The 27,605-nt window shown below is 35.1% G+C and overlaps 1 protein-coding gene across 1 annotated transcript in view; it reads right to left on the bottom strand.

Annotated features, from left to right (window-relative positions):
- The window catches only part of USP45 (ubiquitin specific peptidase 45), a 78,885-nt gene that overhangs the window by 23,041 nt on the left and 28,239 nt on the right, over positions 1–27,605 (bottom strand). Inside the window, 4 exon segments of the mRNA XM_079148643.1 lie at positions 9,812–9,899; positions 24,017–24,147; positions 25,807–25,902; positions 26,275–26,417. Of these exon segments, the coding sequence (XP_079004769.1) occupies positions 9,812–9,899; positions 24,017–24,147; positions 25,807–25,902; positions 26,275–26,417 (458 nt within the window).

Genomic DNA, 27,605 nt, shown 5'->3' with positions numbered 1-27,605 from the left:
ACTTAAAATCAGCACATTAGAGTGATGGGCCACATGTCAATGTATATAGCAGCTCAATTCACCTAGGTGCCCTTTAACAGATGAATGAATAAAGAAAATGTGGTATATATAAACAATGGAGTACTTCTCAGACATAAGGAAGAATGAAATTATGGCATTTGCTGGTAAATAGATGTAACTGAGAACTATCATGCTAAGTGAAATAACCCAATCCCCAAAAAACAAAGGTCAAATGTTTTCTCTGATATGTGGATCCTGACTCACAATAGGGTGGGGGAGCAGTAGCAGGAGTTGTGGAGGTTCACCAGATTGGACAGTGGGAGAACAGGAAGGGAAGGAGGATGGGAATGGGAAAGACTACAGAATGAATCTGACATAACTTTTCTATGTTCATACATGAATACATAACCAGTGTAACTCATCATGTACAACCACAGAAAAGGGAAGTTATAGTCCATGTATAATAGGTTGAAATACAGTCTACTGTCATGTGTAACCATAAAAATTAAAAAAAAAAATTTAAAAAGGTTTGAATCTAAAAATGAATCATAAAAGTATAGAACAATGACAATCTGGAAATACCTTTTTTAAACTAATTCAATATTCAGAAGTCACAGATTTTAAAAATTTTAAATTATAAAAAGTGGGCTAGGGTTGTGGCTCAGTGGTGGAGTGCTTGCCTCGCACAGGTGAGAAACTGGGTTCGATCCTCAGCACCACACAAACAAATAAAAAGAAACGTATTGTGTCCATCTACATTGGAAAAAAAAAACTTTTAAAAGATTTTTAAAACTTTTTTTAACATAGAAAACCCCACCACATTATATGCCAAATCAAAACAAAAATGGTCAACTTGTAGGGGCTGGGGATATAGCTGGGGATATAGCTCAGTTGGTAGAGTGCTTGCCTCGCATGCACAAGGTCCTGGATTCAATCCCCAGCACCACAAAAGGGGGGGGGGGAGGGAGGGGGGGGGAGGGAGAGAGAGAGGGGGAGAGAGAGAGAGAGAGAGAGAGAGAGAGGAGAGAGAGAGAGAGAGAGAAGGGAGAGAGAGAGAGAGAGAGAGAGAGAGAGAGAAAGTCAGCCAGCCCAATTTGGACACACAGTTTCTTCCTATACATAAAAAGTTTAGAAATCAGCAAACACTGGGGGAGGGGAAAAAAAAAAAAAGGTGAAAAGGAATGCATGCTAAAACTACCCACAGATACTATTTTTCATCTATCAGACTAACCAAATTTCAAAAATTTGAGAAAGATAAGGCTCGGCAGAAACAATCTTTTCTATGGTATATTGCTGACAGAAATGGAAATTGTATAGCCCTTATCTATAGAGGGCAATTTGATAATGTCTACCAAAATTATAAGTGCATATATCAATTGATCCAGCAATCTCTCTTCTGTATTTACAGATATTCTTACACACATACAGATAACATGTACATTACTCAGCATTGTTCAAAATGCAAAAACACTGAAAAAAAAAATCTATCAATAAAGGACTGTGGTTAAATATATTAAGCTAAAAAGTAAATAAGGAAACTTCCTACCTTCTGCTATGGAAAGATCACTATAATGCATTAAGTGAAAAAAGACAAAAATGGAGAAAGGTGTATACATGTTGAATACCTCTAATCCAAAATGCCTGGAACCAGAACTGTTTCAAATTTTGGATTAGGGATGCTCAACCCATACCTAGTATATGCCACCTTTTGAATAAAGAAAGAGAAAGAGAGTCAGGGGGTTGGGGGCACAACACGTTCGAGGCACAGGCCAAGAAAAGATAAACCACAAAATATACAATAGCAGCAGGACCAACACATAGGAAAGGCAAAAGAAATCCCCAGGAGCAAGGTTAGGAGAAATTCCAGAGCAACACCTGCTATTGATTTTAATCTGAGAACAAAATACATGGAGAATAAACTCTCATGTTCTTATTCTCCCCTCCATGTCCTATTGTCTGGATTGGCAAAGGACCCGCATTACGCTATCAGACATGTTTTATTCTGACCTACTTTTAAGAGCAATGGGGTAGGCCATGATGAACTCAGAAGGAGAAAATAGAGAGTAGCCAACCTCTAACTACAGAGTTAGTATTGGCCTCTCTTACACCACTAATAGATGCTCTGACTTTTAATAAACATGATTAAAAACACTTTGATGATCTTGCCCACTGACTTCCCCACAAAGAGCACTTACAACCTCTGGAAAGTCAAAGCCAGATATGTTCCAGAGACATTCTCAAATTGATCTTCTTTAAGGAGCTGTCAATCAATAATCGCAATAGGTTTAGGCTTGCTACCCAGTTTAGAAAAACTAAACAATTTCTATTGTTTAAGAGTACACAGGTAGCTTTCAAAACTATGAGAAATAGCAATGAAACAATTTCTTTAAGTCAAAATAGTAGCTACTTCTGAGGAGGAAAGAGTAAATATTTACAAAGGAATAGGCAGCTTCATTTTTAAATTCAGGGGTGGTGGAGAGTAGTGGCAGTGGTAGGTTGTTTCTTATTGTGCTTTGAATTGTACATTTAAATACATTCTTCTGTGTATGAAACGTTTTTCATAGTAAGTTTTTAATGTCAATAATTGTGAAACCCAGTTGCATTAATCAAATGGCTTATGATTAGTACATTATATGTCCTATAACTGCTCACTATTTTCATTAGGTATATTTTGAAAGTTAATGCAAGATTTAAGACATTTAAATATTTATAAGTAGGGTAAAAAGTAAACATGAAGCAATTATACCACCATATGCTACCCTGAGATATAAACAATAAAATGTCTCTTGGAAGCTAAAAAATATTGAAAAAACTTCCAATTTAGACTCAATAAAGTTAAAACAATATAATTCAGACATTAACTTTTACAGTTTGAAAAAAGAATTTATTCAACTAAAATAAACAAATTACAATGGTATGAGTTCCATAACAGAAAAATGTTTGACGGGCTTAAATGAAAAATTACAATAAATACCAATGTTCAACTGTATATATTTAATATGACTATAAATAGCCTTTAGTATAATTAAAAACAAAGACCTCTAACTCAAATTTATTTTAGAACTTAAACATTTTATTAATTCATATGATTTTCAATGATTTAATTAGCCTTTGTTACATTCTGAAATGTAAAATCACACACACACACACACAAAATAAAAGCTGTGATATTACTTTAAAAGAGGAGTTAAATATAGTGCAATTGCTTAAATTATTTACTTTTAAATATTGGGCTTTTTATTGCACCCTAACTCCAAATTTATATTTTCTGCTCTAAACTGTTTAAGAGTTAAAGTCATTCATCAAGCTGAATAAAGTAAATGGGTTTAGATGTCAACACAATCCCGCATTGTTAGGACCCAAGTTTTGACCCACTTAGGTTAAAGGAAAGAGACTGATAAGGGAGCTTCTAACAAGTACAGCAAAATAATTAATTAGAAGTATCAAGGTTCAACTATTTCAAATCTTAAACTACTTTCAAAAACAAAAAATGCAAATAATGTATAGTTTAAGTCAACTGAGATACTGCCTTTAAAATAATCCTATCCAACAACATAGTAAGGTGATAGCTTTGAAAATATATTAAAAATGTAAAATTAATTTGATGAGAACTTAAATAAGGAAAAAAGCAAAGGACAAATTTACACATTGAAAAGACTTCTATAAAAGAACTGATTTTAGTATATGTGATTTTATTTACACAAAGTATGTAATTTCTGCTTGAATTATCCCTTTAGTACTATGTTCAATGCTGCAAGAGTATATTCCTCAACTTTATAGTCATAAGAAAAGACTTCCATGAAACAATATGAAAGGAGGTCAGTAGTTTCTAATCATTACTAAAAGAATCTGGTGGCAGACCTAACACTGTAGCCTTCCTTTAATGAAAAGCACATGGCAGTGGCAAGCTCCAACCATGCCACGATTAACAGCTGTGGTGTTCCCAGACCAGACAATGCAGCTCCTGCCTCAGTACTCGCTGTAACTGACCACCACAACTGTTCTTGCTTAAAAGATTGAATATATCCACAGACTTGACATTTAATTTTGCCACACCATCTAAAACCCTCAACTAGTGGAAAAAATGATTGAGCTTTCAAAACCAATGTGCATTGTCTAAGTTTTTAAGATACTGTGCATCCTGTGCATCCCAATGCACCATGCAGGTCAAACAATAATTTAATTTTGAAAAAAAAAGATGGGGATAAATTTTATTGTTTTATTTGTAATATGAACAGAGAAAACCAATGCAAAAAGGAATTTGTAGTCTGTTTACACTGATTCATGACCACCATGTAAAAAAAAAAAGTATACTGTCCTAGCTCTAGGAAAATATGATCAAATATTAGCTGAGAGGGATTGTGCTAATGTCCCCAAAACCTAACTAAGTATAAATCTCTTAAATGACCTTTTAAAAAATGCAGGTAAGACAAAATGAAGATATTATTTACTTTTAAGTAAATAATCACAACATATTCAAAATAACTGAAAATTCCCCAGGAAACTATTTCATAAAACTGACTTAAGAGATTATTTTTTTCTTTCCAATTCTTCCAAGTTCAAATCCTCAAAACAAACTGTAATTAGGGTTAAGCGCAGACTGCTCACTGAACAAAACTTGACACAACTCCATGTGAGGCAAGTGGGATGTAGACAATACACAGTATCATCCTGAGGAGTTCATAACCAAGAAGGGTGATAGATAATGACATAAATTTAAATGAAGACAGTAGGGTTTGATATCAAAACATATGAAAGTAGAGAGGTGGTAGTAAGGAGTGATACTTCCAAAAGCTGAATTTAGTTAACTTAATATGAAAGCAACAAAGGGGGCCACTTAAAGAACAGAATTGTAATACATATTGTTTTCTGGTACTTTTTCAGCAGAAAGGAGAGATCAACTCATTCTTTATTTTTTAAGATAATTTTTAATAAAATATTAGAATGCTAATTCTCTTTCCATAGAAAACCTGCCATTAAGAGTTCAAGATTACAATTCAAACAAAGTAGGCTCTAAAAAATGGTGTGGGGCACTGGGAATGTAGCTCAGTGGTAGAATGTTTGCCTAGCATGTGCAAGGCCCTGGGTTCCATCCCTGGCAAAGAAAGAGACGGAAGAGAGTTGGAGGGGAGGGGAAAGAAGAAAAGCTAGCAAGCAAAGAAGGAAAGAAAGGATAGATGGCCAGTAGTGCACGTCTATAATTACCCAGCTACTCAAGAGAATAGGTAGGAGGATTAGCAAATTCAAGGCCAGCCTCCAAAAATCTGCATGACCCGGTCTTAAAATAAGAAAAGGCTGGAGCCAGGTAGGGTTGCACATGCCTGTAATCCCAGTGACTTGGGAGGTTAAAGGCAGGAGGATGGCAAGTTTAAGGCCAGCCTTAGCAATTTAGAGATTCCCTAAGCATATCTGAATCTGTCTCAAAACAAGAAACAAGAAAAAGGCTGGAGATGTGCTCAGTGGTTAAGTAACCCAGGTTCAATCCCTGGTTCAAAAAAAAAAGGGGGTGGTGCCTGGGGATTTGGATATAGCTCAGTTGGTAGAGTGCTTGCCTCACGTGCACAAGGCCCCGAGTTCAATCCCCAGCACCAAAAAAAAAAAGGAAAAAAAGAATTTTACTAAAACTTAATATCAAAGTCAATAAATGACCAATTAATCAAGGGATAGGACCACAATAATCATTACTTGAAGAATCTATTCATGAGCTCTTTCTTCTTTTCTGAGAAAAGTTCCCCAATTCACAAGGTTGAAATCCTATTCTCCTAGCCACAAGTAACTAATCCAAGTGGAACTGAGTCCAGAATGGAATAATGAAGTTTTACTCCACTGGGAATTTAGAAGTAGGAGTCATGATCAGTTTAGTTTTCAATATGTCAAATAGCAACATGCAAATTATGATGATTATGTGCTCTCATTCAGATAGAGAAGCACAAAAACCACTCAGTCTGCAGAGAGAAAAATGAAGAAAATCTATAGAGCCAAAGAAACAAGTGAAATAATATAAATATTTCCTAGATTCTTGATAACTTTCCGTCTCTACATCACTCAGCTTTATCTTCTTTGGCATGGATTTTTAAAGATCCTCTTCCCTGCTTCTTTTAGACAGGATTTTACTATGTTGCCTAGGCTGCGTTGAACTCCTGGACTCAAGCCATCCTCCTGCCTTAGCTTCCTGAGTAGCTGACACTAAAAGCATATGCCACCATGCCCAGTTAAGATTCTCTGTTCTTAGGACCAGAAGGATTCTCAGCCGAGTTCTACAAGATCTTCAAAGAAGAACTCATTCCAATACTTCTCAAAGTATTCCAGGAAATAGAAAAGGAGGGGACGCTACCAAACTCATTCTATGAAGCTAATATCACCCTCATATCCAAACCAGGAAAAGACACATCAAGGAAAGAAAATTTTAGACCAATATCCTTGATGAATATAGATGAAAAGATCCTTAACAAAATATTGGCAAACCGTATAGAAAAAACATATTAAGAAAATTGTGCACCACGATCAAGTGGGGTTCATCCCTGGAATGCAAGGATGGTTCAACATTTGTAAATCAATAAACGTAATCCATCATGTCAATAGACTTAAGGATAAGAATCATATGGTTATTTCAATTGACGCAGAAAAAGTGTTCGACAAAATACAACACCGTTTCATGCTCAGAACACTAGAAAAAATACGGATAGTAGGAACATACCTGAACATTATAAAGGCTATTTATGCTAAGCCCATGGCCAACATCATTCTTAATGGAGAAAAACTGACACCATTCCCTTTAAAAACGGGAACAAGACAGGGATGTCCTCTTTCACCACTTCTATTCAACATCGTCCTCGAAACTCTAGCCAGAGCAATTAGGCAGACTAAAGAAATTAAAGGGATACGAATAGGAAAAGAGGAACTTAAGCTGTCACTATTTGTGGATGACATGATTCTATATTTAGAGGATCCAAAAACCTCCTCCAGAAAACTTCTAGACCTCATCAATGAATTCAGCAAAATACCAGGCTATAAAATCAACACGCATAAATCTAAAGCATTTTTATATGCAAGCGACGAAACAGCTGAAAGGGAAATGAGGAAAACAATTCCATTTGCAATAGCCTCAAAAAAAATAAAATACTTGGGCATCCATCTAACCAAAGAGGTAAAAGATCTCTACTATGAAAACTACAAAACACTGAAGAAAGAAATTAAGGAAGACCTTAAAAGATGGAAAGATCTCCCATGTTCTTGGATAGGCAGAATTAATATTGTCAAAATGGCCATACTACCAAAAGTGCTATACAGATTCAATGCAATTCCAATTAAAATCCCAATGACGTACCTTACAGAAATAGAGCAAGCAGTCATGAAATTCATCTGGAAGAATAAGAAACCCAGAATAGCTAAAGCAATCCTTAGCAGGAAGAATGAAACAGGGGGTATCGCAATACCAGAACTTCAACTATACTACAAAGCAATAGTAACAAAAACAGCATGGTATTGGCACCAAAATAGACAGGTAGATCAATGGTACAGAATAGAGGACACGGACACAAACCCAAATAAATACAATTTTCTCATACTAACAAAGGTGCCAAAAATATGCAATGGAGAAAAGATAGCCTCTTCAACAAATGATGCTGGGAAAACTGGAAAACCATATGCAACAGAATGAAACTAAACCCCTATCTTTCACCCTGCACAAAACTCAACTCACAATGGATCAAGGACCTTGAAATCAGACCAGAGACCCTGCATCTTATAGAAGAAAAAGTAGGTCCAAATCTTCACCTTGTTGGCTTAGGATCAGACTTCCTTAACAGGACTCCCATAGCACAAGAAATAAAAACAAGAATCAATAACTGGAATAGAGTCAAACTAAATAGCTTTCTCTCAGCAAAGGAAACTATCAGCAATGTGAAGAGAGAGCCTAGAGAGTGGGAGAATATCTTTGCCACTCATACTTCAGATAGAGCACTAATTTCCAGAATATATAAAAAACTCAAAAAACTCTACACCAAGAATACAAATAACCCAATCAACAAATGGGCTAAGGAAATGAACAGACACTTCACCGAAGAAGATCTACAAGCAATCAACAAACATATGAAAAAATGTTCACCATCTTTAGTAATAAGAGAAATGCAAATCAAAACTACACTAAGATTCCATCTCACTCCAATTAGAATGGCGATTATCAAGAATACAAGCAACAATAGGTGTTAGAGAGGATGTGGGGAAAAAGGTACACTCATACATTGCTGATGGGGCTGCAAATTAGTGCAGCCACTCTGGAAAGCAGTGTGGAGATTCCTTAGAAAACTTGGAATGGACCTACCATTTGACCCAGCTATCCCACTCCTCGGCCTATACCCAAAGGACTTAAAATCAGCATACTACAGAGATACAGCCACATCAATGTTCATAGCTGCTCAATTCACAATAGCCAGACAATGGAACCAACCTAGATGTCCTTCAATTGATGAATGGATAAAGAAACTGTGATATATACAATGGAATATTACTCCACCATAAAGAATAATAAAATTACGGCATTTGAAGGCAAATGGATGAAACTGGAGAATATCATGCTAAGTGAGATAAGCCAATCTAAAAAATCCAAAAGACGAATGATCTCACTGATAAGCGGATGATGACACGTAATGGGGGGTGGGAGGGGGGCAAGAATGGAGGAAGGAGGGATTGTATAGAGGGAAAAGAGAGGTGGGAGGGGTGGGGGGTAAGGAAAAAAATAACGGAATGAATCAAACATCATTACTCTAAATGTATGAATATGCAAATGTATGCTGTTACTCCATGTACAAACAGAAACAACACGTATCCCATTTTTTTTTAATTGTAAATAAATGGGATACATGTTGTTTCTGTTTGTACATGGTGCAAAGGCATACCATCTGTGCAATCATAAATTTACATAGGGTAATGTTGTTTGATTCATTCTGTTATTGTTTTCCTTCCCCCCACCCCTCCCACCCCTCTTTTCCCTCTATTCAGTTCTTCTTTCCTCCATTCTTGCCCCCCTCCCTAACCCTGACTCTAACCCTAACACTAACTCCTCCCTCCCCCCATTATGTGTCCTCATCCACTTATTAGCAATATCATTCGACCTTTGGTTTTTAGAGATTGGTTTATCTCACTTAGCATGATATTCTCCAATTTCATCCATTTGCCTGCAAATGCCATAATTTTATCATTCTTTATGGCAGAGTAATAGTCCATTGTATATATATACCACAGTTTCTTTATCCATTCATCAATTGAAGGACATCTAGGTTGGTTCCACAATCTGGCTATTGTGAATTGAGCAGCTATGAACATTGATGTGGCTGTATCTCTGTAGTATGCTGATTTTAAGTCCTTTGGGTATAGGCCAAGGTGTGGGATAGCTGGGTCAAATGGTGGTTCCATTCCAAGTTTTCTAAGGAATCACATATATCCCACTTGTTTACAATAAAAAAAAAAAAAAAAAAAAAAGATTCTCTGTTCTTTAAATTAGTTTGAATTGATTTATTTACAACCAAAGAGTATGAACTAATATAGGATAACAGAACAATGAAAGAATAAAAGAAAATAATCTTAATAGGAGAAAGGAGAAAAAAAAGAATATACAGATAAAAAAATCAAATTACTTTTCACTGTATTTATTTTACAGTGCTGGGGATCAAACCCAGACACACCAGACAAAATTTCTGCCACAGAGCTGCATCCCTTGCCCTCGCTGTATTTTAAAATTACAGTAGAAACCAGTTTTCAGTTTGTATCCTCTTTTTAAAGATAATACGTGATCAATATTAAGAAACCTGACCTTTGTTTCTTCTGTCCTCACAGCATCCAGCAAATAATGAAGAAGCTCCTGACTGTCCTGTTGTTGGAAACCTTTAAATCTAGGTGCCCTATGATTTAAAAACAAAACAGGAAAGGAAAAAAGACTAATCATTGCATGGTTCATCAACAATGTTATTTAAAATCACTTTGAAATAAGGAGTCAATGATTCAATTCACTATTTTTTTCAACTAAGCAGAAAGACAAAACGTGATTCCTGTTCTACTGAGGATGAACTCTTAAGTGCATACTCAGAACAAAATGGCTATCATTTATTATGCCACTACTACAAGTCAAGCATAGTACTAGCAGTTTTACATATTTTTAAGTCACATAATTCCCAAACAACAATTATTTTCTCCAGCATATATATGAGGGCTCTGAAGGATTATTTAAATAATTTGCAAGGTCATTCAAATAATATAAGGACAGCATTCAAACCAAAATTCCTGTGATTTATCTATCTTAAAACATTAAAAGAAAAACAAGTGTCTATATTAAAATACAGGACTATAAACTAATCTCTCAGTCAATGTATTTCTTTTAAGGATTTGACAATTATACTTCCTGTGTAATTAAATAAAAAGATCATGTGCTATTCATACCATCAGCAAATATTTAGTTGATTTGAGTAACACTAAACAATAGTCTACAATAAATTCAAATGATATAATGAACATATTGCCTTAAATGTAAATGATGCTAAGTTATAGAACAGGCTATATAGACAATAATCAAACAGACTCCATTTTACCCTGAGATTCCATGTCTTGTAAGAAATGCTTCTCCCATGAGAAAACTCTGCCTCTGCCATATTGATCCTGCTTAGCACACCTTGCTTAGAAACACCAATGTTTCTGTTCTTATACAACGTAAAATTGTTCTCTTTTTGGTTCCCATTTTTCTTGGATGATGTACCCTGTCAGAGAATGTTTATCTAGACGTTTGTAACCATTTTTTGCCTTGTACTCAACTACAAGGCACTTCCCCTTTTGTTTATGACTGTAAATTTTGACCCACTTCCCCTTCTGCTTATGACTGTAGATCTGGCATGCCTAGGTTAATTTTATTTTTCCATATTAGACCTATTTTATCCAACTATAAAGGTTTTCTTTACACTCTGTTTCATTCAGAGGCCAATTTACAAGGGTTAACTCTCAATCTAATAGGCTTGAAAAATATATAAGCTGTAAGTCTTTGTCTGTTTTATGTGTACATACACTGGTGTCATGTATACATGTTTGGTACCAAAATTGGCATATGAACTCATAAATTAAAATTTTAAAAAAATTGATCCAAATGCCTTTGATTCACATGTTTTAAAAGGTTCAATTTAAATTGGGTAAACAAAAGTATGCCTTTCAAGTTACTAACACGGTTTTGTTTCCAGGGGGCTAAAAAATAATAAAATGTTATTGTCTATAAAATGTCTAGTATCCATTGTTTCTAGAATTTTTTTAACAGGGAAGAAATGGCTAATGCTGCCCAATACACTTGTCTGATATCTTGGTTTTTAAAAATAAATAAATTAGATTTGACATGTATGGGATTGATCATGGGTGTGCTTTTTAGAGACATTTGATTGGTTTACAGAGTTAAAATGCTAACTATTAAATATAACATCAAGTACTCTTAACTCCTTAAATTCCATAGGGTAACATACTTAAGACATTACTCTTGTTTTCATAAATTGGTAAATAAAAAAGGGTTTTAAATTACTTTGTGCCACCACTGAAAACAAGGTTACTAAATGTCTCAAGAGGTATAATTCTATATAAAGGGTCCAAGTTTCAACTGTATTTCAAATATAGTACTATAAATAACAAAGTATTTCATCTTATTAAAATGGACTAACTTATCTAAATTCAGAAATTTACAAGGGTGTTTCAGAGTTTAAATTTTAAAAGGGAGAGTCAACATATTGGAAAGAAAATTAAAAGGTTCTAGGTATAAAAATATATTTAGTAAAAGGAAAAAATGTTTCTAGGTAAAAAAAATGATAAAATAAAGTTGTAATACATCTAAGTAAACAGGAGGGTCTAACTAAATGATAAAAAGGAGTGTAAATTAAGAGTAAATTTTAAAAGGTTTGTGTGTATATATATAAGTAATGCAACAGTTAAAACTATTCAAGGTTTTTCCCTAAGGTCAAATATTAATGTACTGATATAAACCAAAGTTCAGTCTTTATGTTAAAATGACAAGTATTTCTTAAAACATTACTCTTATTATTGTGTCTGTTAAGTTTATTCTCTAGAGCAACTAGTCTTAGAAAAATTAGGATTTGTACAACTCTGGTTAAACAACTACTGTTATTTTAGAGTATTATACTACATTACAGAGTCCAAATTTTTCTTTAAAAGTTAAACTTGGTTAATATAAAAACATAAATGTAATATGATGCTATTACTCTTCTCTGTATATTAAATGTGTTCACATCTTCCAGATATATAAGTCTTTAAAAGATTTAAAGGAGCATTTTATCAAGTTGGTGTTTTCCCAAATAAAGTTTTCAGTAATAGTATCTTTTTTTAAATACTTTTTTAGTTGTAGGTGGACATCTTTATTTTTATTTATTTTTATGTGGTGCTAAGGATTCAACCCAGTGCCTCACATGTGCTAGGCAAGTGCTCTACTACTGAGCCATAACCCCAGCTGCAGTAACAGAATCTTTTACCCTAGGATATAAAAATTTAAAGGTATTTTAAAAAAGAAAATAACACTCTGATCTATTTAATAGTTAATAATGTAAAACATTAAAAAAAACTATTTTGTCACTTTTGTCCACACAAAAATTAAAAGCTCTCTCAGTCTTTGATTCATGTTTTAGATGTAATGTCATATTGTGTTTATTAACATTCATATAGACTCCAGAATAAATATCTGGGGCTGGGGATGTAGCTCAGTTGGTAAAGTCCTTGCCTGGCAAGCACAAGGCCCTGGGTTCAATCCCTAGTACCGCCAAAAAAAAAGAAAGGAACAATAGCTGTAAACTTTATAAAATGATATTTAAAAAAGAAACAAAGATCAGTTTCAAAATGAAAACGATTTACCTAAGATTTGTAAAGAGTCCCACCTAAGGCTCTGCCTCTCACCTTACTACATGTTACAATGGCTCCAACTTCTACTCATTTAAAGTTGTATTCAAAAGATTATTTTTCATTGTAAAAATTATTGTGATCTCAAACAGGGGATATAATGTATAACTCAGTCAAGTTTCAAAATATGTATAAAAATCACTTCTCAGCCCTTTGGCCAAGATCAAGTGTAGTACCTGTTCTTATGAATTAAATATCGGATATACCCTCTACCGAGGACAATATATTAAATGGATTTTTGGAGTAGGGAGATGGAATTGGAGCTTGCTCCATCTACTCCACACATTGACCTCGTATTGCAGTACCTCCTGGAACGGTGCACCTCCACCTCACCTTTGGTTTGTCAAAAGCAATTGTTTAACTCTAAAAAAAATTAAAAATAAAAAAAAAAATTATGTACAAACTAAATATATTTTTACTTGTTAATTTCATTTTGAGTTTTCCTTATAAACTTTACTATCTGTTAAAGTCTTACAAAAGTATATTAGGCCATCATCTATAAACAGGTAGTAAATAAAAGGGGTTAAAATAACTATGATGTTATAAACATTAGAGTTAAAGCCCAATCCTCTTACTTTAAGACTGATAAGACTGGCTTGCTGGATGTCTAAGACCAAGACCTAAAGATTAAAATTAAGATAAAAGGGCCATGAAAACCAGTATTTGGCTCTTGCCCTCTGAGTTAGTTTGAACCCAGGGAACAAGGGGAAGAGCTTTGCAATTCTGGGTCACATGACTTCCCGATCAGGGAGATTACTGGAACCCTTATAAGAAAGCCCATCAGTGCACATGCTGCAAAAGAGGAGAGTCATTGGAAAGGGGAGACATCCCTGATGCTTTCAAGGGAAGCCACATGGTCAGTGAGACCTTGACCAGTTTTATCACAGATGGCTAAGAGGCCGCTCAAAAGTTCCCCAAGAATAACCCCCAAGAGAACTCAGTTGACTCTCAACAATACATAAGAACAAGGTCAATTCAACCAGCTTGATCTTAAACACCTAGCAAAAAACAGTTAAAACCAAAACATAGCCATTCCTGGACATTAAAAACAAAACAAAACAAAACAAAAAAACCAAAAAAACTGTAGCTATTTTAATGTAACTTAAGGTACACTTGTGTTAGCCCCCCAAGAATAAGTAGGACTGAAGGCAACAAAAGACATATTCTCAGACAGGAGTGGCTGATAACTCTCAAGAGAAACTGCCAGAGTCAGAAGTTTTTAGTCACGTTAAGGCCTACAGATCTTCCTAACCTCCTACACAGGTAGGCTTAATCAATATTTGCTAATATGATTCTCCAGCCCTAAGTAACAAAGATAAAGGGATCTCTACTAAGCACAGAGGTCATGCCAATAAAAAGATATTCTATAAAAATCAGATGGCACTAGATAATTTAACTAAATATAGTGTTTACATTCCTGATAACTACAAAAATGTTAAAGATTTACAAATTAAAGGCCTTATCCTCTCCAGCCTTGTCAGGCTTTGTTAGGCCTTGTTATGGGAACAATGGCTCAGTTCTTCCACCTCCTGGTAAGAGATTATTGATTTCTATAATCTTCATGATATTCACTGACATGTTCCAGATGCTACAACATTTATTTTGTATTAATCTCATTTCAGTACTCATGTCTTTTTGTTTCTTTCAGAGAACCAGATTGTTACCTCTTAGCAGACCCAATTTCTAAAAGGGGACTCCAAACTGCTTGCGCCACCCCAACTGCCCCCTCTCAGCTCAAAGCAGCAAGAGCAGTCATCACCCTTATCTCTACAACAGTAAAAAGTCCCTAAAATTAGAGGAAAAAAATACAATCAGTGTAGATATGTAATTGGGTCAAAGCACAGAACGGAGGACGATTTGGGTCCAGAAAGTTGGAGACCACCTCTGGGAGATTAAAACGTTAACGCCTCCAGAGCCCTTTCTATACCCTAACCAAGGTAACCTGCTCCAGCTCCAATTGTTGCTAAGTCTTTCCAACATGTTCAACTTAAAGTTCAGTTTATGAGAGAACCAGCCCCAAGAGACTACTGATTTCCAACACCCATTCCAGCCAGGAGACTATGTTGAAGGTTCCAGAAAGGACTAACCCCCAGCTAGAGGGGACTGAAAAATGTTGGTCATGGTTTCTTCTCTTGCTTGGACTATGTTATAAGGCCTGAGCTGCTAAAACAATGTATTTCATGAGTCAAGTTAATGTATATGGATGGCCATTACAACCCTGTATCTAATTTTGAGGATAAATTACAGGTTTGATTGTTTCTAGAAAAAGGGGAGAATGTTATGGGCCAGGCCATATGGGCAATAACCAAACAGACTCCATTTTATCCCAAGACTCCTTGTCTTGTAAGAAATGCTTCTCCCATGAGAAAACTGCCTCTGCCATATTGATCCTGCTTAGCACACCTTGCTTAGAAACACCAATGTTTCTGTTCTTATACAATGTAAAATTATTCTTTTTTGGTTCCCATTTTTCTTGGATGATGTACCCTGTCAGAGAATGTTTGTCTAGATGTTTTTAACCATAGTTTAACTTGTACTCAACAAGGGTCGTTTTGACCCACTTCCCCTTTTGCTTATGATTCTAGATCTCATTATGTTTGTTTGTAGTTTTGAATCATAGCAATAGTCACTTATGATTAATGTACTGACATGCTGTACTTATAGTATAAAAGGTATACTCTAACTCCTGGAGAGGGTTGAATGGTGTAGACTTGCGGCCTGCCCCTCTGTCCTACCAGCTGGTGAATTTGGATTACCAGCTCCTTAATGAAAACGGTTCTATCTCCTGCTTTAAGATCACTTAGTGATTTATTGCAATCTTGCCGTAACAACTAAATCTAGAATGTGTTCTAAGTTAGAGAACTAATTCTGTCAAAATTTAATACAAAGAAATAAGAATATATTTATGATCAAGACAAATTTACAACTATTTCATTATCATATATACCATTTGATAATACAATAACACTGTTAAGGAACTTGCAACAGATATGCATTGCATTTTATTCCTGAGAAAACTGAAGAACAAGCTGACACTGACATCAATCCAGGTCTTCAGATTCTAAGCACTATTCCTCATAATTCATGATAAGTATCCATCCTAATAATGTACTAATGTGAGTCCCTGATTGCTAAAAAAATGTGAACTCAACTGTTAGTGAATCTAATCTATAAGAAACCCTTCAGTAACTTTCTTACAGTTATTCTTTTGCTAAGTACCATAAAATAACATCAAGATGTTGAAAACACTTTGATCACTACCCTGGTGAGCTTCCCTTTCTGAATGTGGTAGATGGCACTTACATTCTAGATCAGACAAGGACAGAAATCAAGATGGACACAAATTCCAACCCTACTTGGGCCTCCATGATTGGCATTGTAAGAAGCAAAATTGCACGACACTACGCTTATGATGTAGATATGAAGGAAGGTCAGTGAAATGGAAGATGACTAGGAGAGGAATCCTTTGGGGACCTTCACTAGCAAAGTGGTGAACAGAATGAGGGGGCAGTTTGTGGCTTTCAAAGCATATACATAAATGGGAAACCATTCCTGAACAAGAAATAGCCTCCACAATGGCTCTGCCTGTTATGGTTTAGATCTGAAATGTCCTTCAAAGGCTCATGTATTAAACACAGTCATGTTCAGAAGTGGAGTTTTGGGGAAGTGACAGGATCATGAGGGCTCCAATCTCATCAGTGGATTAATTCATGTGATGAATTAATCATTTAAATGGACTACTGGGAGGAATTGGAAAGTAAAGGCAGGTGGGGCACAGTTGGAAGAAAGAGTCATGGGGGCATATCCTTGGTGACTAAATCTTGACCCCAGCTGGCTTCTTCACACATTCTTTCTTTCTTCCCAGTTGCCAGAAGCTGACAGCTTTCCATCCCTACAACCTTCCACAATGATGTTCTGTCACACCTCAGGCCCAAAGTAATGAAGTCAGTAGATCATGAATTAAAATCTCTGAAACCCAAATTTCTTTTTTTTTGGTAGTGGGGATTGAAGCTGGGGGTGCTTCTGAAGGATATGGAAAATGACAACCAACAGGACAGGGAAATGACAATGCCCCAAAACTGTCTGACCTGGAGGAAAAGGGAGGAGGACTCACTCTGATCTTCTCCTAGTAAATCCTTTCCCAGTAACAATGGGCCCCAGGGGAAAAAAAGCAAACTGTCATCCCTTCCCAACAACAGTGAGTCCTAAAGGGAGGAGGCGGATACTGAAACACTGGGCCCTGGATCTTTACCCTTTCCCATTATTGAATCCTGGAAGGAGAAAAAAGTAGTGAAGCTCTGAGTAATAATGCGTCCCTGAGGAGGATGATAGTGAACTTTCATCCCTTTCAGTAACAAGTTTCAGACTTTTTACAACTTTTTTCCTGACTGCCCAAAACAATACCTTCTGCTTCAGTCTCCAATGATTAATTCACTCTCATTGCAACCTATAAAACTCAAAGCTCCTCTAACTGACAGCCATTTTCCACCAGGAAAATGAGCCCCTCTGATGCCTGACTAACTCCACTGCTGAATAAAAGAAAGCTTGCTGATCCATTTGAGGTCTGCCCCTTTTTTGGGTCATTTGTGCTTACAGCTTCCACTTAGCTATATTCCCAATCTTTTTATTTCTTATTTTGGGAAGGGTCTTACTAAGTTGCTGAGGGTCTTGCTTATTTGCCAAGGACAGCCTTGAACTTGTGATCCTTCTGCCTCAGCCTATAGAGTCGCTGGGGTTATAAGCAAGCACCACAGTGCCAATTCAAAACAAATTGCTCCTCTAATTTGTTTGTGTCAGGCAGCTCCATCTCAACCATATACAAATTACTTACAGCCTTCTAAATAAACTACTGAAAAAATTAAATAATGTTTTTTTCTTTTACCCAAGGCTGAAAAAAATATCTTACAATGACTTACAGAATCTTTGATTGAGTCTATGTGAGCTACCAATATAGACATCATTAAAAAACTAAAAGGAAAGAGAAAAATCAAATGGATGAAGATGTATGATTTATTCAAAATAAGGGTAATACAGGAAATGCGACTTACTAAAAGCACTACTGTGAGAAAGAACAGAAGACTTAAACCTCAAGATGTCAGGCATGATAGCACATATCCATATTCCTACCTACTTGGGAGGCTCAGTTAAGGGGATCACAAGTTTAAGACTAGCCTCTGCAACTCAGTGAGACCGTATCTCAAAATAAAAAAGGGCTGGAGATAACTCCAGGGTAGAGTTTTGCTTACTAGGTGCAAGGGCCTGGGTGCAATCCCCAGTATGAAAGAAAGGAAACAAAGATAGATAATTTTTTAAAAATAACCTTAAGATGTAAGAAGAAAATTTATGTGCAAGCATGGAACAGGAAACCGTCAAGAAAAAGAAAAAAAAAAAAAATTAGAACAAGAGGATTTATAGAGATGTCTACTTAGTAATGATGAATCAGTTCATTCATAATCCAGAAATTGCCTCTACTGCAAATATACTGACAAAATATAAAAGAGAAAAAAACTGTACCAAACAAAAACAAAAGTAGGATATAATACAAAACAAATCCCACAGAGCAAAAAAATGGAACAGAAACATAAAATAGGTAAAGGAAAAACAGATTTGTAAATCTGAAAAAGTTCAGCCCTGAAGGGTAAAGAGAACTAAGTATTTCTTGAAAAACACAGGAGCCAATCTCATTGTTTAAGGATAGCTGGCCTTCCCTTGAGCAAATGTTGCCTAAGGCTACAACAGAACAGAGCCACTGCCTTGGAACCTGAAGCTGAGATAAGCCTTGCACAGACTCTATCACATCCCCAAATCCATGGCAACAATAATTGTGACCCATTAAGAGACTGGATCTCCAAATCCAACTTCAAGGGCTATGTTGAGCCCAAGAGTAAATTTTAAATTATTAGGCAGAAAGAAGAGGAAGTATAAAGAAGAAAAGGAAGGCAATGCTAGTGGCAGAGGAGGCAAAGAGCGGTAGGAGGGGCAAAGACAACGAGGATGAACAAACAAAAATCTACTCTCAGTGAGCCTACAAACCAATTTAACACAAAAAGAAATCTAGTGTTAAAAAAAAAATTAACAAGGGGCTGGGGAGATAGCTCAATCAGTAGAGTGCTTGCTTTGTAAGCACAGGGCCCTGGGTTCGATCCCCAGCACCCAAAAAAAAAAAAAAAAATTAACAATTAGAATGAGTTTGCATAAAGCAAATAAATTATAAAACTGTCCAAAAACATTACAATATGTATGTGGAGAACATCCAAAATAAAGGCATAAATGCCATTAAAATCAAGTTTTAAGCAAAATAGAAAAATAAGAATATTTTTATTATAGTTAAATTAACTATAATTAGATTAACATTTATTAAATTAACTAAATTATTAATTTAATACTAGAAACAAGAAAATAAAACTATAGACATAAAATACAATAGTTATAATACTAAGCTAAAAAGATGAAAGGTGAAATAGTAATTAGAAAATACTACTGAGGTGGGCTGGAGATGTAGCTCAGTGGTAGAATGTTTGCCTAACACATACAAGGCCATGGGTTTGATCCCTGAACTACAAAACAAAAAGGAAAACTGAAGAACATACCTAGAATACTGTACTATACTTTTATTCTATCTTGAGATTTTGATGGCACACAGAATAGAATATTATAGGATTATGTGTCTTTTGAGTAATATCATTCAGCATACATTTTGTCCAACTGATTACATTTCCTCATGAACAAACTCTTCTTCCCAGTGAAGCCAGAACTGAGGACAGGCAGTTAATGTAGATAAGAAATCTGGTAGAATGGAGGAATGAAGGCCATCTGGGAAGTTGGAGACCACCCCTGGGAGATTGGAATGTCAGTATTTCCAGTATCCTTCTGATCACCAAGGTTACCTGACTAACTGCTCCTCCCAAAATGCTGCAGGCAGAGAACTGCTAATTAATGCTCCTTGGGTCCCAACCTTTCTGAATCACTCCATTTGTCCCTCCCCCTGCCCATCTGCTTCCCACCTTTTAGCCTTCTTCTGGGCCTCGTCAAGTAGACAAGGAGAAAGATAAGCACTGAGAGAACAGGAGAATAGAGGAGACCCTAATCTATAAAAGATGCAGGGCGCACTCACTTCTTGGGATTCTAGAACATCAGCCATGGCCCCCTTCTCTCGCTGGGAGAAGTCCGTATTACCACTTTTCAATAAAACCTGCTTAATGTATGCCTGCCTTGGCATGCTTATTTTACATTATACTTCAACATCTGAGCAAGCAGAACTCGTGATGGATAAACAGCCGTATCACCAGTGCCAGCACCAAAAATTCAGCACATAACACTAGTTAGCAAAATGAAGTAATATAGAAAGCAAAGACAGGCATGAATGAGAATGGAAAAACAATCACTTTACAACATTACTGAATCTTTTAAGAAAGAATCCATGTAAAACTTGGTGAAATAAGATATGTGTCAGAGTGGACAATATTGTATGAACATATGTTTTCTGGTTTTGACAAAGTACTGTGAAATATATTATCAAAGGGGGTGCTAGAAAGAGGATACATGGAAACTGAACTACTTTTTAACTTCTTATAAATTTAGAACTATTTCAAAATAAAAAGTTATTAAAAAAAAAAAGGGGGAAGTTGAAGAACTTACTCCCAAGTAGCAGTGTCTGCTAATCACCAATATAACAGAAACTTCATGAGATTGGCCCAACTTTCAAAAGTCAATCAATATATACGTATATCATGGATGAATCACAAAATAATTATGCCAAGAGAAAGAAGCCAGATTTTAAAAAAAGAACAACAAAAAAAAGAACATAAACTATAAGTTTCCAGAATTCTTAAAACTGCAAACTAATCTATAGTAACAAAAACAGATAAGTGGTAGTCCAGGAATGAAGTTTATGGTGGAATTACCTAGGGCCCTAAGGAAACTTTTGGGATTGATGAATACATACTTTATGCTGGTTGTGGCAATGTGTACACATATGTCAAAACTCATCCTTAAATATGTGCAGTTTATTTTAAGTAAAATAGATTTCAGTAAAGCTACTGGGAACATTATCAGTACAATTCGCTATTTCTACAGGCAAAAAGAAGACGTCATCTATTATTTCAGTAAAAGCAGAAAGTGTTTGAGAAAAATTAACACCTATTCTTGATATGAACTGTTGGGGGGGGGGAACAAACCCTAGGAACAAATGGGAACTTTGTATCCTGATAAAAGGCATCTACAAAAATCTATGTGGCACATATCTATAATCCCAGTCACTTGGGAAGCTAAGGCAGGGGGAGAGGAAATTGGGCCAGCCTCAGCAACTTAGAAAGACACTGTCTTAAAAATTTTTAAAAAGTAAAATAGGTTGGGGATGTAGTTTAGTGGTAAAGTACCTTTGGGTTCAATTCCCAGTCCAAAGGGAAAAAACAAAAACAAAAACAAAAAAACCCTAGGATGACCGATTCTTATGCGTGAAAGACTGAATGTTCTCCCCCATATTCAGGAACCAGGCAACACTGTACCAGAATACAAGAAGGATACAGAAAGGAAATAAAGAAGTAAAACTATCTTCATTGCCAAAGTTATTATTGTCTATACAAGGTATCTCAGAAGAATCTGCATAAAGCTTCTAGACCCAATGAGTTAGGCAAGAGTAAGCAATAAGTTTAATATACAAACACCTATTGTATTTCTATATATTAGCAATGAAAACTTGAAAACAAATTCTTAAAAGTGCCATTTATAATAGCACAAGAAACATGAAATTCTTAGGATAAATCTAGCAAAATACATGGATTTGTATGCTGAAAACTATAAACTTTGATGAGAAAAATTACAGACTTAAACAACTGAAAAGAGTCAGGCTTGAAGGTACATACCTGTAATCCCAGCTACTCAGAAGGCTGAGGCAGGAGGATGGCAAGTTCAGGCCAACCTCAGCAACCTAGTGAGACCCTAACTCAAAATAAAAAATAAAAAAGGCTGGAGATGCAGCCCAGTGAAAGAGCATCACTGGGTTAAATTCCCAATACCACCAAAAACAAACAACACACCTAGAAAGATAAAATCATGCCAGGCATGGTGGCATACACCTGTAATCCCAATGGTTTAGGAGGCTGAGGCAGGAGGATCACAGATTCAAAGCCAGCCTCAGAAATTTAGCAAGGCCCTAAGTAACTCAGTGAGACCCTATCTCAAAATAAAAAATAAAAAAAGGGCTGGGGATATAGCTCAGTGGTAAAGAGTATCCCTGGGTTCACTCCCAGTACCAAAAAAAAAAAAAACACACACACACACACACACACACACAACAACAAAGGACCTAGAATAGTTCAAAAAGAAGAACAAAACTGGAAGAGTCGCATTAACCAATTTCAAGACTTATGAAACTACACTAATCAAAACAGCATAGAATTTGGGGTAAAGATGGACATACAGATCAATGAAACATTACAGAGTTCAGAAATAATGGCTTAAATCTTTACCTGATTTTTTAAAAAATTATTTTTCTTTATATCTTTTAAAAGTAAATAGTATAACATAAAAGAAAATGTAGTTTAAAATTTTTTAAATAACATTGATCCAGTTATTCTAACTCATAAAAATGTATTCCACAGATGCTTTCCCACAAGTGCCCTATAATAGCCACACACATATATACTCTAATAACTTATGTCTATATGTACTAATATGGAAAGGTGTAAAAACCATATCTGCAAAACAAGCAAGCTGCAAACAACTGGCATACATAATTTGTGTATGTGCAATCGCTTTTGAAAATATGAGAAACAGATAATACAAGTCAAACATCCCCAATCTGAAATTCCAAGATCAGAATTTCCCCAAATCTAAAACTTCTTGAGCACCAAAGTGATACCACAGTAAAAAAAATTCCCCACTTAACCTTACTTGACAAGTCACAGTAAAAATGCAGATGCACTTAAAAATACTGATAAATTTCCTTCAGCTAGCTGTGACACACACCTGTAATCCCAGTGACTTGGGAGGCTAAGGCAGATGAATCACAAGTTCAAACCAGCAACTCTGCAAGGCCCTAAGCAACTCAGTGAGACCCTGTCTCTAATAAAAAAAAACATATAACAAAAGGGCTGGGGGTGCTTGGGTTGTGACTCAGTGGCAGAGCACTTGCCTAGCACATATGAGGCACTGGGTTCAATCCCTAGCATCACATAAAAAAACTAAATAAACAAAATAAAGGTATAGTGTCCATTTACAACTAAAACTTTTTTTTTTTTTTTTTTTTTAAAGGGGGCACTGGGTATGTGGCTTGGTGGTTAAGCACCCCTGGGTTCAATCTCTGGTACAAAATAATAAAATAAAATTCCTTCAGCCAATCCCAAAGAACCAAAGGCTGAATGTTTTCTCTGATATGTGGATGCTAATTTAAAATGAGGGGGATGGAGCTAGGGAAAAATAGAGGTTCTTTGGATTAGATAGAGGGGAGTGAAGGGAGGGGGTCCAAGGGTAGGAAGGATAAATGGACATTATTACCCTATGTGCATATGACTACATGACCACTATGATTCTACATCATGTACAATGAGAAGAATGAGAAGTCATACTCGATTTACATATGATGTGTCCAAATGCATTCTGTCACATATAACTAATTAGAACAAATTTTTTAAGGAAGAAAAAAACTTGCCTTCAAGCTATGTATATATAAGGTGTATGTAAAACATAAATGAATTTTGTGTTTAGACTTGCACATGCTCCTGAAAATATCTCATTATGTATGTGAAATTATTCCCAAACTGAAAAAATTCAAAATCCAAAACATTTCTGGTCCTAAGCATTTCAGATGAGATATTAAACCTGTAACAGTTACTTCTGAGGACTAGGGCAGAGAAAAATTTGAAGGATTACTTCTTCAGAGTATTAGGAGATATAATTTGCATAAAGCATAAAGGCACGACTAAACAACTATACTATATCAAGTACTATCCTGTATCAAGTACTATATCATGATAGTCTGGGCAATAATAGCAATGTCACAGTAAGAACAGAGCTATTCATGTTAAGTGATGAAGGCATTAATGTTTTGTAACAGGATTATTTATACTAAAAATGTAGATGTACTCACTTCTGACAAAGCTGATTAAAGAGAATTTTAGGAGAAAGTGGTCCTTTTTCAGTCTCTTTCATATTGAGAAGAAACAGGAACAAGGCTGAAGTCAGTGGTCCAGGGCTTGAAAGTTCCACCACTAATGGATCCTTTAAAAACATGACCAGATCTATGTCAGAAATATATAATTTTAAAAATTATTTCTAAAAATCTGAGTTATACTTTATTTAAATGAAAGTAATGAAATTGGTTAATGTGTTAAGAAATTTTATTCCTTTATATATAAAATGAACATATAAAAATAGAAAATAGGATTAAATATATTACCTTGAAAAACAGGTATTTTCATATTTTATACACTTTATTTAATACAACTATTAGCTTGAGTTTAATGATTAATCCTTAGCTGTTGTAACTGTCCCTTAATGTGTTCTCCTACAAGTAAAATTACTAATCTACTTAATATTTGTACTTTTTCACAAATAATCATAAATTATATTTACTAGCAAAACTCCATACACTTCTTTTCCCCAAATATTTTACTAATAAAATAAGGAATGGGGAATTATGTGACAAAATCAGTACACTGTCTCCCTCCATTAAAGAAAAACAAAGTTTGACAAAAGCAGCTATGATTGTGTGAAGGATTAACCCACTTTAAATTTTTTCTCCCCACCACGTTTTGCTTTTTAAAATACATTATTCCCTTTGTCTTTGAAAGTTGCCTCCTAAGAAAGAAAAATCTGAGATTACTTCATTGGGATAAATGTTTTTAAAACTTCCTTCTTACTTGTTTTCAAAGGTCAGATCACGAACTATTCACATACTCTCTCTTCCTCTACCAAAGTTCTCACTTTCTAACTAAAATCATTATTACAAGTATCAGTGCCCTCCAAGCAAAGTCCACCAGCAACACACTTAGAGTTGAAGTGATGAGTTGAACATACACTTTAGGAAAACATGGAGTGTCTAAAGAAGGATTTGGGCTTTGGTTGGGTAATTTGGGGAAGAAACTAAGGAAGTAGATATTGCTCTAAATTGGATGCCACCAGCAAATGAAGGTAATGCTATAAATGAGTACCTCAATAAATCTTATCTTGGAGAGAGAAGATATGAGGATGAGGATAAAGTTGTATCTGTTAAAGTAGCAGCAATCATTCTTTCCTCATTTTGTCCAACAGAGACGCTATTGGGATTTTCTAAATGACAGAGAGACCTTGTTTTTGTCTGTGTTTTAGACAGTTTATGAAGTGATCTTGCTTTGTCTCACTTTATCAGTTCTCAAAGAAACCAAGTCTGAGACCTCTTGTGAGATTCTCCAGACATGGTCTCACTGGGAGTTAAACCAGGTTCTGAATGTCAGGGGCTCTTTTTTTATTGTTGTTTTTTCTTTCTTTCTTAAAAATCTATCATCAGACTAGGCTTCAAAAAAACCTCCAGGTACTACTAAGTCTTCTGTTAAAGAACAAAAATGCTAAATTTAAATAAATGTAACCAGCCACCACAAAATAGGGGTACTACACATTTTGCTTAACCAAAGTCAAACCTGTTTTATTTTTTGTGTTTTTAAAGCTGCCTCAATATCTTCACATTGTTTGATCCATGGTATGTCTGAACAGTAACATATCTTGAAGTTATGTTTTTAGAAACTCTATTTCTGATTATTTTCACAAAATGCTTTTGAATTCTCTTTTTAAAGTCCGCTGACTACCATCCCAATTGACAACTCTGAGAAATAAAGACATTTTGGCAACATCAATAGCTCATTTGAAAACAGCCATTATCCAGATGGTATACTTCTTACTCACCAACTGAGACTCTGAGGAAGGAGAAATCTTGAATTTTGTACCATCTTCTTTTATCTCATTCATCAGCTCAAAAAGTATGTAAGTCTGTGCCAAGTTCTAAAAAAAGAGTAAAAGTCTGATTCAGTTATATGATGACTCTGATCTTATGAAATGAATATTCTCTCAAAGTTTCAAATTTCATCCAACACAGCAAAATGTCTATTTAAAACATTTTAAATTGAATTGAATACATTTCGCATTTAGTATATGTTACTATTATTGATGAAGCCATGGTAAAGAAGACCTTTTGGAAGAACTATGTAAAAGGCATATGCATATGATGATGGCCAAAGACAGCCTACAACAACAAAAAAAGCAGAAAGAAATTTCTAGTGAAAATTCAGCAGTCACTTGATCACTTACAGGTATGCTAAATGCCCAAGTAAATTAAAAATTCTTTACATTTTATTAATCTTTGATGACTTTTACCTGAATGACTGCATTAAAAAAGCAAGTATTTCCTAAATTTGTAATTCCTTTTACAGATGGTATACTGCTGCCTTTTCTTCCCTTCTTTATTTCACCTGCTTCAAGTTTTTCTTCACAAAGTTTTAGGATTCTAGAAAATGCATCTACAAGTTAAGAAAACATAACTGACATGAGATATAAAATTTTAAATGTCATTTGACAATGTAAATATATTATTTAAAATTAAACAAGATTATCTTCCTGAAATCAGTGTTCCTAAAAGACAATACAAACACAAATGTCTTTGATTTTCTATCTTATAACAATTTAAATTCATTTTAATATACAGATTTATGCCTCACATCACATAACAATAAATTCTAGATGAATTTTAAAAGTGTATGTAAAGGAATACAGTCAAAACACAAATAGAAAAGATCTAGCTTCTAAGGTTTGGAGATGTAGCTTACCAGTAGAATATTTGTCTAGCATATTTGAGGTCCTGGTTAACACCCAGCACTGCCAGAGGGGGGATAACTAGCTTCTAAATACCATTCTCCACTAAAAGGAATGAGTATTCATAGGTCAGGAAAGATGCAAAATAAGCCTATAACATTTTTCTCATATCAAAGAATAGGAAAGTGCTCAAAACCAATGGGACTAAACCAAAATACATATGCACCATACTGAATGGGTTCCTACTGCCCACTGAAGTGGGGTAGTATAATAGATTATTATACACAGAATATGTCTAAACAGGTAATGGGTTTTTTAAAGAGGGGCAAAAAAGGAAGGAGGAGTTCCTTAGAATTGACAACTAATAAAAAAAGAAATGATGAATCAGGAAAATCATCATCTTAAGTGGTGATTTTTTTCTATTATTCTTGCAACTTTCCTGTGAATTTAAACTTGTCAAAAATCAAAGTTAAAAAAAAGTACCATAGCATAATATAAAAAGTAAAATACCTAAGTGTATGATACATAACAGTATGTTCTGTGCTGTTAATGTAGATCTGAAAATTACACGTAGATCTCATGTTTAATAACAAAAAAATGAAGAACCCCTAGAATTAATGCATTGACATGGCTGATCTTATCTATTGAACAGGAGACTACTACTCCTATGAATCAAAATCATTACACAATCATCCCTCGGTATTTCTACAAGAATGGTTCCAGGACCCCCAAACTGCTGATGCTCAAGTCCCCTATAAAATGGTGTAGTATTTGCATATAACCTGTACCCATCCTCCTGTACACTCTCCATTTCTAGATTACTTTTAGTAGCTAATACATAAATACTACGTAAATAGTTGTTATACTTTTATCAAGTATAACACATTTTCTCACAG

Source organism: Sciurus vulgaris (genome assembly GCF_902686455.1).
Source record: "Sciurus vulgaris genome assembly, chromosome: 7".
Classification (NCBI taxonomy): domain Eukaryota; kingdom Metazoa; phylum Chordata; class Mammalia; order Rodentia; family Sciuridae; genus Sciurus; species Sciurus vulgaris.
Note: the sequence above shows the minus strand (reverse complement) of the source record. Positions and strands in the feature narration are given on the sequence as shown.